The 15,207-nt window shown below is 38.9% G+C and overlaps 2 protein-coding genes across 4 annotated transcripts; both read right to left on the bottom strand.

Annotated features, from left to right (window-relative positions):
- Positions 1 to 4,790: 4,790 nt before the first annotated feature.
- On the bottom strand, positions 4,791 to 7,930 carry LOC102704167 (mitochondrial pyruvate carrier 1-like). Of its 2 annotated transcripts, none has more exons than XM_006659330.3 (5): positions 7,802 to 7,930; positions 7,551 to 7,696; positions 6,888 to 6,942; positions 5,857 to 5,992; positions 4,791 to 5,180 (listed from the first exon to the last, which is right to left on the bottom strand). In XM_006659330.3, exons 2-5 carry the CDS (start codon positions 7,644 to 7,646, stop codon positions 5,147 to 5,149), a joined length of 321 nt encoding a protein of 106 aa, XP_006659393.1. In that variant the 5' UTR covers positions 7,647 to 7,696; positions 7,802 to 7,930; the 3' UTR covers positions 4,791 to 5,146. The 2 variants fall into 2 exon arrangements, with proteins under 2 accessions (XP_006659393.1, XP_015696023.1); XM_015840537.2 differs by having other exon boundaries at positions 7,805 to 7,930.
- Positions 7,931 to 9,262: 1,332 nt separating this feature from the next.
- LOC102703888 (EVI5-like protein) lies at positions 9,263 to 14,794 on the bottom strand. Of its 2 annotated transcripts, none has more exons than XM_015840536.1 (9): positions 14,537 to 14,794; positions 13,813 to 14,017; positions 13,030 to 13,225; positions 12,683 to 12,853; positions 12,479 to 12,595; positions 11,383 to 11,580; positions 10,311 to 10,370; positions 10,126 to 10,224; positions 9,263 to 9,714 (listed from the first exon to the last, which is right to left on the bottom strand). In XM_015840536.1, the coding sequence occupies exons 2-9, from the start codon at positions 13,959 to 13,961 to the stop codon at positions 9,556 to 9,558; spliced, it is 1,149 nt and encodes a 382-aa protein (XP_015696022.1). In that variant the 5' UTR covers positions 13,962 to 14,017; positions 14,537 to 14,794; the 3' UTR covers positions 9,263 to 9,555. The 2 variants fall into 2 exon arrangements, with proteins under 2 accessions (XP_015696022.1, XP_040382560.1); XM_040526626.1 differs by lacking the exon at positions 14,537 to 14,794 and adding an exon at positions 14,237 to 14,527.
- Positions 14,795 to 15,207: the final 413 nt, after the last annotated feature.

The raw sequence follows: 15,207 nt of genomic DNA, 5'->3' as shown, positions 1-15,207 counted from the left end.
CCAAGAAGGGAAACCTGTGGCGTATTTTAGTGAAAAGTTGAGTGGGCCTATTTTGAATTATTCTACCTATGATAAGGAATTGTATGCTTTTGTGCGAACTTTAGAAACATGGCATCACTATTTGTGGCCGAAGGAATTTGTCATACATTCTGATCATGAGTCATTGAAGCATAATTGTAGTCAAGGAAAACTGAACCGTAGACATGCTAAATGGGTTGAATTTATTGAGTCTTTTCCTTATGTTATCAAACACAAGAAAGGGAAGGAAAATATCATTGCTGATGCTTTGTCTAGGAGATATACTTTGTTAACACAACTTGACTACAAAATTTTTGGCCTCGAAACAATTAAAGACCAATATGTGCATGACGATGATTTTAAGTATGTGTTGTTCCACTGTAAGGGCGGAAAGACATGGAACAAATTCGTCTTCCATGATGGATTTGTTTTTCGCGCTAACAAGCTGTGTATTCCAGCCAGCTCTATTCGCTTGTTGTTGCTGCAGGAAGCGCATGGCGGTGGTTTGATGGGGCATTTTGGTGCGAAGAAGACAGAGGACATCCTTGCCGGCCCTTTCTTTTGGCCAAAGATGAGAAGAGATGTCGAGCGATTCGTTGCTCGCTGCGCTACATGTCAAAAGGCTAAGTCGTGTTTAAATCCACATGGTTTGTATCTACCTCTTCCTGTTCCTCGTGTTTCTTGGGAGGATATTTCAATGGATTTTGTGTTGGGATTGCCTAGGACCAAGTGGGGGCGGGATATTATTTTTGTGGTTGTGGATCGATTTTCTAAAATGGCACACTTCATACCATGTCATAAAACTGATGATGCTACTCATATTGCTGATTTGTTCTTTCGAGAAATTGTCAGTTTGCATGGTGTGCCAAACACAATTGTTTCAGATCGTGACACTAAATTTCTTAGCCATTTTTGGAGAACCTTGTGGGCCAAATTGGGGACTAAGCTTTTGTTTTCTACTACTTGTCATCCCCAAACTGATTGTCAAGTTGAAGTTGTGAATCGCACCTTGTCTACTATGTTACGGGCTATTTTGAAGAAAAATATTGAGATGTGGGAAGACTGCTTGCCTCATATTGAATTTGCTTATAATCGTTCGCAACATTCTACTACAAAGATGTGCCCTTTTGAGATTGTGTATGGTCTGTTGCCTCGTGCTCCTATTGATTTGATGCCTTTGCTAGCTTCCTAAACTCTGAATTTTGATGCTAACCAACGTGCGGAATTGATGTTGAAATTGCATGAAACGACTAAATCCAACATGGAACACAAGAATGCTAAGTACAAATTTGCTGGTGACAAAGGTAGAAGGGAACTGCATTTTGAACCTGGAGATTTGGTTTGGTTGCATTTGAGAAAGGAACGGTTTCTTGATTTAAGAAAATCCAAATTGATGCCTCGCGCTGATGGACCGTTTAAGGTATTAGCAAAGATTAATGAGAATGCATATAAGATTGATTTGCCTGCTGATTTTGGGGTTAGTTCCACATTTAACGTTGTAGATTTGAAACTGTATTTGGGAGAAGAAGATGAGCTTGAGTCGAGGACGACTCAAATGCAAGAAGGGGAGGATGACGAGGACATCAACGCCATCGATACATCCACAACCCCACAAATACAACCTGTTGGTCCTATTACCCGTGCTCATGCACGTCAACTCAACTATCAGGTGCGTTCATTCCTAAATTCATACGCTTCTTCATTATACCTCGGAAACACGTGCACTCTTATTTTACTCAGGAACAATGGAGAGGATCTAATGGGGATTGGATTCGCACGGGATGGATTCGGAGTGCAGCACAGCGCCAACTTCTGACGGCCGTCACGACTTCATGCGAACTCCGATTTGGGCGTGCAAGTACTTCATGGAAAGCTTGTCAAGTCTACTTTCCAATGAATCCAGTCTCATGTCCATATCAGCTCTGGATCGGCCGCAATCTGCGTTTTACTACCGAGTCCTTTTCTGCCCATGGTGCTGTGTCAGCGTCTTTTGGCCCAGTGGGCCGTGTATCAAGTCGGGTCCATTAGGGACGCGTCCTAGGGTTAGAGAACGACCCCAGACCCCCTGTGGTCGTCCTCCCCCTCCTTTTATAGCCTTAGCCACCGCCAAGAATAGACGGGTTTTGTTTAGATCAAAGTTTAGTCGTCGCTACTTTGTCGAGTAATCCCGTGATCGATTAGATTGCCGGATTGCTCGTTACCGAACCCCTATTTGTTCAACTCGTGTTGATTCAATCCATCATCTTTAATTCGCAAATTCAGTTGCTTGTTCATCTTATTCTTGCTAGTTCTCGATTGCTTGCTACCCTCGTGGTTGGGCTCATCATGCGCTCGTCGAGATTCACGGCTGCCTCTGGAGTTGGTGTAACGATTGCTAAGGCGCAACATCGCTGGATAGTTGTAGTCAGATCGCACAATGTCGCTCCCTCTAATCGAACTATCATTCTCACCGAAAGATCGGGACACCCGTGTGCATCACTATGGACCTTACTGCCATCTTGTGCTTTGTGCTCGTCTCTCTTCGAGCAAGTTTAATAGTATAACCAACTACTATCTTTAAATCATCTATAATCAATCTAATAGCCAATTCATACGATAGTTATCTAAAAAATATATTTCACTATTAATACTTATTCTCATCTGGCATACTCACGTTGCGTCTTATAGTCTGTGCTACAGTTGACTACAAATCTGTAGCTCGCTGCTCTTCTCTCTCATCTCTTATCTCATTAAAATATGTTTATAGTTAGCTTTAGTATGCTATTGTATCTGCTCTTCTCTCATCCACAAAAAAAAAGAAGCGATAACGAGGGGATTGTTATCTTAGGCGTTAGGCTATACTTTTTTAGGCGGAATATTTTTTGGTTTCTATACGTACACTTTCTAAACAGCTAAACGATGTATTTTTTTTGCAAAAAGTATTTATATAGAAGTTGATCGTCTTATATTTGCAAAGTAGATTTTCAACTCGTATTTAATTCAATTATTTATACTATAAAATAGCTATAACAAAAATCAGATAATTTTTTTCATCAAACAAAAAGAACTTAGAAAAGCCTCCTATCCTCAAGACATTTGGGCTTCCATGGGCCTTGAAAGAGAAGACCAACATCGTCACCACCAACACTTCATCGAGTTCCAGCTTAGCATTCATCTCCACGTCAATCCATCAGACCATCACTAGATCCATGGCAGTAGAGATGGGGAAGAGAGAGGCGAGGGAAGAAAGTAGGAAGAACCGATAGGTGGTCCTATGTTTTCTCCTTATGACTAACACGTGGGCCATGCAATACTTCTTTCTTTCTTGATAGAATTATCACGTAAACGCAATATCAACACGGCCAAGTCAAACATGATGAATAAACCACTAATTACAATGCCCATACAAGAACCACATAGGACACCGAAAGACGTAAAATGATCAGGTTTTAAGGGTTGGGAGATTTTATACCTGGCTCTGTGGCTTAAGGAAATAGATCAGACTCAATCCACAGCAAGGAGGTGGTGCGCTGAATTTCCTTTCCTATATGTCGATATTGAGCTCTAACCATCATAGTATTTGACCAACTAGCACATGGTGAAGTAGTCTTTAGGCTGCGTTTAGTTCCTAAAAATTTTTGGGAGAGAGGTCAAATCGACGTGTACGATCATACATTTAAAATATTAAACGTAGTCGATCACACATTTGAAATATTAAACATAGTCTAATTACAAAATAGATTTTAGATTCCGCCTAAAAACCGCGAGACGAATCTTGAGTCTAATTAATTCATCATTAGCACATGTTGGTTACTGTAGCACATGTGGCTAATCATGCATTAATTAGGCTCAAAGTATTCGTCGCACGATTTCTTACATAACTGTATAATTAGTTTTAATGTTCATATATATTTAATGCTTCATTTAGGTGTCAAAAAATTCGATTGAATGTTTTTGGAAAAAAAATTTAGCAACTAAACATGGCTTTAGCTCGCCCTGTTTTCAAGAGCCATATGCCACCATACGTAGCCGATTCATCCACTCATCTCCTTGAAATCGCCAACGACCCTACTCCCTTCGTCCTAGAATAAGACAAACTTTAGGTTTGCGTGTCCAGCGTTTGACTATCCGTCTTATTTGAAAAATTTTTAAAAAATTTTATAAAAAATAGTCACACGTAAAATACTATTCACAATTTATCATCTAATAAAAACAAAAATATTAATCGTAATTTTTTTTAAATAAGACGAAGAGTCAAACATTATAGATAAAAAGTAAAAGATTGGTTTATTTTGAGACGGAGGGAGTATGTGCTTTGGGAAGAGAAAAGGTCCATCTGTTTCAGCAGGAAACATAACAGGTATAGTAGACTATAAGCCAGCTATAAACATATTGTAAGAAGACAAGAGAGCAGGGAGAAGAGTAGTGAGCTACTAATTTGTTGTCAGTTGTAGCACGGACTCCAATACATAATATGTATATGACATATGGACAAGATAGTATATATTTTGTAGGTAATTATTGTATAAATGGACTATAGATGATTTGGAGTTAGTAGTTGGCTATATTGTTAAACTTGCTCTAAATATTTCTATGACTAAAGCAGGAACCATACATATTTCTATGATCTTCACTACTATAAAAACCTCTACGTGGTGCGCCACCTACTCTCATTGTATTTTTACAATTACCCCCTTAACTTTATAATATTAAAAACCAATCAAATCTAGATAGATATCCACATAAAATAAAATTGATATGGATATTTCCTATATAAAAAAGATAGTCACATATTTCATGAAAAATATTTTTCTATTTATTTTAGGAATAACATAATATGTTTTTATCCTTTACAAAGCACATCCATTCAGCTAGTCGTAGAAAAAGAAATATATCAAAGGATCTTCATACATTGCATGATGCAGGCACTATATGGCACAGCACAAAATAAAGCATAACATAACTCCAGTAGCGAAGCTATTACTTATTGAGCAAGTGATTTCATCTTTACTACTGCTCCTCTGGCCCTTTATTCTCCAGATCTTCATACATTGCATGATGCAGGCACTATATGGCACAGCACAGAATAAAGCATAACAGAACTCCAGTAGCGAAGCTATTACTTATTGAGCAAGTGATTTCATCTTTACTACTGCTCCTCTGGCCCTTTATTCTCCAGGTACCTACAAAATACAAGCACGACGTTCATATGCTTTGCCAGCAGTACAATACTCCCATGATGTTACAGAACATAAGAATTTGACAAATACAACAGAATGAAATGCAAAACAAATCATGCTTGTGCATATTATTTATTATTATTTGGGGGGGGGCCGTTGAGGGGGCGTGTCCGCTACTTCCTCCATTGATAAATTAAAGGTGCGCATGTATTTGGAAAGGTCAGCATTTGTAACTTTTCAAAAAGAAGTGGTACAGTTGATATCTAAAATTAGTTTCACAGGATGCTAATTTCATAATTCTTTCATATACTGCAAGAGAAACTAATATTGAAAGTTCGACATTGACGACCGTATCGAAATCAAATAAGGCTTAGGGCATGTTCGGGGAAACTTCTCCTAAAAGGAGCTTTTCTCAAAAGCTGCTTTTGCTAGAAACTGCCCCAAAAAGACCATAACTTTTACAGATTCTAGAAAATGAACTAATAACTCAGAAGCTGGAGAAGCCGAGTTTTAGAGTTTTTCCAGATTCTCAGAGGCTGACTACCAAACAGCGGTTTTTCAGAATCTAAAAGCTTTCTCAAACAGGTCCTTGATATGTTTCTTGGTGACCTTGGTATGTTTCTTGGTGAGGGAATAATGTGCTAGGGGAGTCAAATCATCAGTATATAATAAATCTTACCCATGGGCCCTGGCCCAGCGAGATAACTGATATAACTGAACACTTTCGTTGGAGGCGTGGCAAGCCAAAAGCAAGTAGTTCCGGGGTTGTACCATCCATGCAAACCTCATAAAGAGTCCTGAATACACACACATGGCTGCACAAAGCATAGGAGTTAATGATACTGCACTACTACAGAACATGCAAATCAAATGTTGGGCATTAGAGAAAACTGGGGTGTACATTGCCAGATCACTTTCTAACATGATACCAGGATGCAATGTCTAAAGTGCAAGATTCACTAAAAGTAAAGATATTTTATTGTAATCTTTGTAAAGAAAAATTACAATTAGCTATTCAACTGAAGAGGCAACGGAAATAGAACATGAAGTGTGCCTTGCGTGGTGAAACAAAAACTGCATACCTTGTCCTGTTCTGGTGGTATGTGACTCAATTTGAGTAGTGATGTTCGACAGAAATGTTTCACATGAAAAGGCACATAGAATAACTTGAATGTTTCACTGAGAAACTGGCTATCTTGTGGTATGGTTCTAACTTCTAATTATTGCATGACAATTAGTAGTTTTGTAGCTCTATCTTGGAAGTCCTGGCAGATTAGTACAGTGTTGATTGAAGAGAGTTTTCCAAATAGCCTATAATGTGATGTTTAAAAAATTTCTTATTTGCAGTTTTGCACTATGAAGAAATATCTCTAGACGGCATATCGGATGACGGCTGAACTTGGAGTTTCACATATCGGAAAGAAGTCAAGGAAGTTACTTCTTATGATGGTCTAAGCTGATGGCATTATAGTGCAGATGGTCATGTGGCAACTAATTTTCCTTTTGCTTACTGATTTCTATGGTTCAGTAAGTATATATGTGCCAAAAAAAACAGATGATTACCCTGCCTTTTCCTTTGGCGTCTGTTCTGTCGTAGAGCTTGGTATTTGGTAATTTGTTTTGGGAAAACGAAACAGGGGGGAGGGGGGGGGGATACTGTTGTCTTGAAGAATATGTATTTTTTAAAATGGGAACAAGTTCTTCACCTACCTGCTGTCATATTGCCAGAAATCATTTCAGGAGGCTTGTTCATGTCAACTAATCCCTGAAAGAAAGTAAAAAGTAAGCAAGGTAGTAAGGTCGTGCTACTCAATCATAGTGTATGGATAAGTAAATAGAACAATACTCGATGAATTTCCACAGTAGATATTCAGCTAGAAGTCTGTTATTTGATGAACAGCAAAATTGTAGGTTCATCAACACACATGGTGAGTTGGTGACATATCACCATTGAATAGCTAAGTATGATGAATGGCGCAAGAGTTTTCTACAACTGACATTTTTACAGCAGCATGTTAACAGTGGGCAACCAGGATTAACAACTACTACTTCCTGAAATCCCTACCCCAAGGAGTCCGTGAACGGACCATGCGCACCAAATAATCTGACACCTTCTCTCCTCCTCATCCCTAGCTTTACCTACAGGTATACCGAACCCTAGCGAAGGGGAAACCACCCGGAATTCTCTCAACAGAGGGCGGCATGTTCTACTTGATCAAACCAACATCAGTACATACATCACCACCAGCATCGATACCACAGCGCGCAATCGCAAAGCCACCGGCCAACCATGACAGAAAAATCACTCATGTGCGTAAGCAATCAGGCGCCTATGCGCGTCGCGTCGTATCCAATCCAATGTAAGAGGCGTACCGCGAGGACAAAGCCCCAGTTAGCGACGGGGCCCCAGAAGTGGGTGGTCCTGGGGCCGACGGGGCTGTTCCAGAACGCCTTCGCCGCCGTCGCCATGGCGGAACCTCGCCGCCCCCCTCCGAGGAGGATACTCTGCCCGGATCAACCTGCTCATGCCACACTCATCCCATCAATCACTACCGCGCGAAATCAAGGGATGGTAATTTGAACAGGACAGAACAGGGTAGAGAGAGAAATAGAGTGAGACAGACCACCTAGCTGCGGATGGCGGTGGCGGTGGCGGTGGCGGCGACGGCGGCTGGAGAGGCCGACGCGGTTGACGAGCGGGATTTGAGGAGGGAGAGACGATTTTTGGGAGGCGGAGTAGTTGGAGTCTTGGAGATGACAGAAGGAAACAGGAAACTTGCTTTAATTTCCAAAAACTTTTTCCAAAAATATTACGTTAAATCTTTTAACATTTAAATAAAGTATTAAATATATATAAATATTAAAACTAATTACACTGTTATGGAAAAATCATGAGATAAATCTTTAAGCCTAATTAGTATATAATTAGTCATAAGTACTATAATAACTAACATATGCTAATGACGGATTAATTAGACCCAAAAAATTCGTTCGCAGACGGAATCTAAAATTTGTCTCGCAGATCTCTCTCTAAAAATTTTGAAAACTAAACAAGGCCTTGGACTAGAGGAGGATAAAAAAAAGTTGAATTTTTGGAAAGGATCACGGTCACCAATCCAAATTCACATAAATTTGACCAGGCACCAACTACTAGAACAGCATGAGATCACATAAATTTATATTTAGGGCTTGTTTAGATCCTAAAAATATTTTATAAAAACATCACATCGAATTTTTGGACATCTAAATGAAGCATTAAACATAGATGAACCAAAAAACTAATTACACAGTTATGTGAGAAATCGTGAGACGAATATTTTAAGTCTAATTAGTCTATGATTAGCCATAAGTGATACAGTAACCAACATATGCTAATGACGGCATTAGGCTCAAAAGATTCGTCTCGTGGTTTCCAAGCAAATCTGAAATTCGTTTTCTCATTCGTGTCCGAAAACCCCTTCCGACATCCGATCAAACGTCCGATGTAATATTTTTGCCAAAAAATTTTGGCAACTAAACGCTGCCTTAGCGAAAGCTTAGGCCTTTGTTTAGTTGCCAAAATTTTTGGCAAAAAGGTCACGTCGAACGTTTGACCGGATGTCGGAAGAGGTTTTCGCACACGAAGGAAAAAATAAATTTTAGATTCCGCCTGAAAACTGCGAGACTAATCTTTTGAGTCTAATTAATCCATCGTTAGCATATGTTGGTTACTGTAGTACTTATGGCTAATCATATACTAATTAGGCTTAAAAAATTCGTCTCACGATTTCCCCTGTACCTGCGTAATTAGTTTTATTGTTCATGTATATTTAATGCTTTATTTAGATATCAAAAGATTCGATATGATTTTTTTAGAAAAAAATTTGGGAACTCAACAAGGCCTTAGTTGTAATAATTTGCACCGTGTTACTTCTTGTTACAATATTTGTTCTTGTGTTTTGAGTTTGACCAGGCACCAACGACTAAAACAGCATGAGATCGGAAGAAGAAATATAATTGGTAAGAAACAAATATTTCACATATATTGCCAACATGTAATAGTGTCACACCATTGCACTGCAGAGCCTTGTCTATACTCCATAGAATGATGGGAAAACATTTAAACAGAATACATCTTATTCACCAACATGTTGTTCCATCTTTTTCAACAAGATGGTATTTACAATTTGACATTCCTTACAACTCTTCAGCGTGAGAAAAACAGCATCAAGAACTACACAGTTGGACGATGCATTTGCACCTTTGGTGCTTGTGTAAACTGGTTTAACTTTTTTTAAAAAAAAATAATACAACAGAGAGATAAACAAATAATTGTCATTCTTTACAATGTACATAAAACAAGGTGTGTGACTCGTTATACCAACATAAGATTTGTCCATCATTTTTCCGTATTAGTAGAGTTACCGAAGACACGGCTACCAATCCTGCTCATCGTTTTTAATTTGAGAGTCTGAGACCGCTTAGTACTTGTGCTTGCATTGGATCCCTCTAATCTTTTCTGATACTCTTTCTCCAACTCCTCAAGACGGCTAGACACCTGTAAATATGAAAGGAATGAACCTCAGTTATCTATCTGGGCTGCATGTTCCTACCAGTTGTATAGAAGGTTACCAATATTAACAGGTTTGATTCACATGTTGATATTTCATATATATCAAATGGCCAGAGTTGAGATTTAAAGTTGTACATCAACTGCTCCTTATACCATAAGGTGTTGAGGCAGCATTATAAGATACGGATGAGTTCCTTGAACAAAAAGAGTAAGTCTTGAGATATGACAGAGATTGCTGTACCACAGAAGAGAAGCAGGCCAATGAAATATGACTAAGTTTTGCATATATGGAGGAAGGAGAAAAATCACACAGACGGCCGTATGAACTAACAAGCTAATCACACAATAAGAATTCATGACATAATGTAGCATTTGCTGCAAAAGACATCTCATCACCTTGAATGTGAAAGCCAGTGGTAATAATACATCAGGATCAGTTGCCTCCTCTGGGAAGTTTCTGAAGGCATGTAAAAGTTTCTCGAAAGGCAATTTGACCTGGCAAAGCGTTACAAACTTGAGCACTTCTCCAGAAATAAGATTTAAAATAAAATAAAAGCACCAAAAGGCGAGAGAATATTCACCAGTTCATCATGGCAAAATCTCAACAGAGCCAATCCAACTTGGAATACAACCTTAATACCCTGTAGTTCACAAGAAAATACACATTATACTCAGATTTGTTTTTAATCTTACTTGCATCAAAAAGACTAGTAGATAGAAATTAAATGAGTTCAACTGAACTTTAAAAGTATATGATCATATCCAAGAACAATGACATTCATATCCAAAAACTATCTTGACTTGAAGAGTATATAATACAAATGAAAACACAAGCACAAGCATGAGATGTTCTGCAGAGAGCATCTCTACATGGTAAAACTATGTGGGCCAGAGAAGCAATCAGATAGTTATGGAATTGGTTTCAATAAACCAGTGAAATCCAGGTTAAACTGCCTGGGTCTCTGAGCTGGTCAAGTTCAACCCAAACCCCTCCCACTACCTTGGCATCTCACCAGAAATTCACCCCCAACCCCCAGAAAAGCAAGTCGCATCCTATGACTGGAACAAGAAGACTAAGTCTGGTAACCAGCTGCTCCTGGTCTTTGGTTATGGTCGTTGGTAAACGAAAGAGCCAGTTATATAATTGAATCACTGTGCTCTGTCTATGCATATGTGTGACAGTGTGACCTCTTTAATTTAAAATGTTCGGTCCAACTAATGAACAGTAATCACTGCTGCAAGGAACTTGGCAGCTAAAGGTGTTAACTAGCAGTTGAAAAATGTTTATTATCCTCCAGTCCCTATATTGCCATTGCACAGCATGCAAACCATCAGAGAATTAGCTTTTAAGGTGCATTCAAGTAAGTCAATGGGATATAAACTCAAACAAGGACTATTGATAATAATTAACTGCATATAGGAACCTCCATTATAGGCCACACAATTCATTAGGTGCAACTTTAAAATAGTAACAGCTGTCCACAGGCATGCTTATTATTGATTAGTTATAAGCATGTTATTGCATGAATCTAAAACTATAATCATAATGCATTAGAAGCAATTATGACGTGAAATCAGTCAACCTAAGTTCGAAACTAAGATAAAAATTAAACAGAAAAGCAAATATATGGCTGGGTTGGGTAAGATTCTGACCTCATACAGGAAGACATCCCAAACTCTAACAGTTAGATGAAATGGGAAGGAATACGAGAAAACTGTGATAAACCATTGACTTGCATACATGCTTGGATTTATCATTTCTTCAATAAAATGCTGCCCCAACTTTGGCATTTGCTCAAGAACTAATTTCTCAAACTGATACAGATATTGCTGCACAAGTGGCAAACCAGCCTGTTGCAAGAGTATAAACAATAATTTGTTCATGTAGTGTAAAAATTGCATATGCATACCACTAAGTTTGTCACAACTCAAAATGCCCAAAATGCCCTAACATACATGCAAGGTTAACAATTGACTTATATCCTTATAGGTTTCAAAAAATTATGATTTTTTTTTTGCATAGCTTCCTTATATGGCATGTAAGTTTATGTATATATTTCAATATATTTTTTCAAAAACGCACATGCTATGTTGCATATAATGGATAAACCATATCTTACAAACAAAAATAAAAATAGAAAAAACTTGAAAATTATACACAAACTTCCACGTCATGTAAAGAGGCTTTCAATGGGTACAAATCAATAGGTAACCTTGCAGGTATATAAGGGCATTTTGGGTATATTTGAAAAATATTCCTGGTCCAATGGCACACTGAAGAACAATCAATAAACTCATTGGCATATTATAGAAAGTGACAATGTCAATAGCAAATCGTTGAATTGGGACAAACTAAATGGCATGGAGTAGATTATCTCCTGCTCAAATTGAAGGTAGTACTGGAAAAGCAGTGGAAAAAAATGTGATAAGGAGCATAAAGTGTACATTTTGTCCATTAGTTCAATGAACAAGTTTTCAGGAGAAACCATGGAACCAACAAAGTGGAGTGGTAGAAATTGAAGATAAGCATGAAGCAAGTATGATTAAGCATTCATATCGAAAGTACTGGACAATATATACTGAAAAAAAATAAAGCTCAAGCATGTTTGTCACTTGGAAGTTCAAGTTCTAAAGAATTCAATTCAATTACCAAAATACATGGAAAATATATACTGAAACAAAACACTCAAGCTCGTTTGTTGGAACCACAGGGAAATATTACTTGGCCAAAGGAATTCAATTCAATTACCTGATACAAGCCCTCCATTGGTGCATGAACAGCTCCCTTCAGCAAAGCAACTAATAACCAAAATGCATCTTCTTCACTCATATAAAGAAGTAGAAGGCCAGCTAAAAATCCCATTCCCTGCGTCATGATTATGCAAAAGAAAAGGCATATTATTCCACATAACAAGTTCATCTCCTAAAATTGGTCAGCAATCTTAAGACAAACCTGTACATATCCAACATCCCTATCATAGACAGAGTATGCTTTTAAAACATTATACAGGGATCTTTGACCTTGACCATGTCTCTGTTGGAAGAAAATATGTGATGGAAACGTGCGTGATATGTCACGAATTATTTCCAATTCTGATGCCGATGTCTCGTATATGACCAGTGTCTGTCCAAAAAAATAGTACAGAAATGTAATAAGATTGACAATATATGAAATATGACTCTTAAGACAATGTCCTGATAGTTTAGAAAAAAACTACTACGACAACAGAAGGGCACGACTAATAGGGAACATTCGACAAAAATCAGGGCAAGTAGTTATTTCATGATGGTTATGGGTACCTCATAAACCCCAGGGTTCATTAGCAAAAGGTCCCTGCTGCCTGAAATTAGCTGCCAAACAAGTCCTCTAAGGCAATCAGGAATTCCTTTCCTTATTCTTCTTTTGACCACATGTGGGTTTCTTCTAACATAATGTTTCCAGTCACTACCACCAACACCTATCATCTTCCTCCATTTCTTTATCCTCCTCTCCTCACTACGGTAATCCAAAAATATGTTGTGAGGTTAGTGTTTATATAGAGAAAATAAAACTATAGAAGTATTGCATTGCATTGTAAGCCAGTATCCAGTTTGTAAAAGTAAACTAGATGCAGACCATAATGAAAAGCAAATATGCATTATAAGCCAATATTTCAGATACTGTGGTCATAAATAATTGTCATTCAGGAAAGGATTTGATCAAACCGTTAAAACATTGACCATCAGTAATTTCTCAAATACTTTGTTTAAAAACAAATAGAAATGCTATATGTATATTTGCCGTGAAAATTATTGTAATAATATCATAAATTTATCAGATTTTAGAAACTTATACAGAATTGATTATCAAAGTTTCAAAAGTATAATCAAATCTTGTTCTAAATATCAAATACTTATGACTAGAGGGAGTATATGATAACTATTATCATATCAGTTACTAATCTACTTGCAACAAACTAATCTACTTGAAGATAACTGAAGATGATTACTCTACAAGATTTACATTACTGCAACCAGTTTATCATGGAACCAAACGAACATTGGCGGAACATACAAAGATACCCCCAATAAGACACGGCTTACCTTTCACGTTCACGTTCATGTATGGATGCACTCTTAGAAACTCCATCAGGAGAGCTACCCTGTTCTGGCTTAATGAAACCAAATTTGTCCACAGACCGAGAAGGTACTGGCCCAGGCTCAGTGTCATCAACACCTTTCTTCTTATCCATACCAATTAGCTCTCAAGGATAACCTCGCAGTACAGTACAGAAACCTTCCTGTCTCCCTGCCATTGATTTCCAAACATAGGAGCCATCGCCGTATTGGTCCCGACACATAATTGCAAGATAAACAGATTAAATACGAATGTAGCATTGCATACAAGAAAAGAATCATGATAAAAGTAAATCAAATTGAAAATGGAAGCACCACAAACTCGCCAAACACATGACAAGCTATAATTCGGACAGCCGGGAGGAAAGGATATCAACGGACCGACCGGAACCTGAGTTTGCCGAAGCAGTGGCAATGACAATGGCGCTGGCCGCTGGGACGGTGGGGAATTTGGGAAGAGTAAATAGCTCCAGAGAGATCTCGAGGTTTTGCCTCTTTCGAATTAAGACTTTATTTGGCTACTAGGAAAAGCAATTCTACCCCAGGTGCGATTGGGTTGATTCCCTCCCTCCACCCAATCTCCCAGCCAACTCCACCATGAGTTCCAATTAAGACTACTGCTGTTTGAATCATGACAAGTGACTTGGTTGTTTGAAATGCCTTACGACCTGCTCAAGCATTCAATCCGTACCTCCCGGCTGCCGTCGGAGCCGGGGACGAAGCGAGCTCGGGGTCGTCGGAGGCCGCGGCGGCGGCGGCGGCCACGCGACGTCGCGAAAGGAGAGAAGCTCGAACCGTAGGGAGAGAGGATCTAGGGTGGGGGCCTTGCGGAGGGAGGAAGGCCCGCCGCACTCTCGCCGGGGCACTTTGGACGAGGACGCGGCGGCGGTCGGCGACGCCGAGATGCGGTCGCGGTCGAGAGAGAGAGAGAGGGGGGGAGAGGGACGACGCCGCAGGGCGGCGTGAGTGCGTGACGTTCCCTGAACTGGGCCTTGTGAGGGGGCGTTCTCCACCGGGATTGGGGGGTTGATTTGGGCCCTAAGTCTCTCTTCCTGGGCCCTTGTTGGATGAACTTTGGGCCCGCAGTGTAAGGCTTACCGGGCCCTCGCTGATAAGGTCAACGTGTTTGGTCAAGTATACACGTCCATGTCGTGATCTCAACTCCTCGGCCGCACGGTCTTGGTCAGCGAGCTAAGCGATAATTTCCACGAAATCGCTCGCTTTTTTTACCTCGTTGATTTTTAAAGTTATTTTTTTGCTTTATTCAATTTTATTTAAAGATATATAATATTATAGGTATGCTTAAAATATCTTTCATAATAAATTAAATTATAAAAAATAAAACATAATTATGTAAATTTT

This window comes from Oryza brachyantha, chromosome 8 (assembly GCF_000231095.2).
Source record: "Oryza brachyantha chromosome 8, ObraRS2, whole genome shotgun sequence".
NCBI classification, from domain to species: Eukaryota; Viridiplantae; Streptophyta; class Magnoliopsida; order Poales; family Poaceae; genus Oryza; species Oryza brachyantha.
The sequence above is the reverse complement of the archived record's forward strand: the minus strand, read 5'-3'. Positions and strand labels throughout refer to the sequence as shown.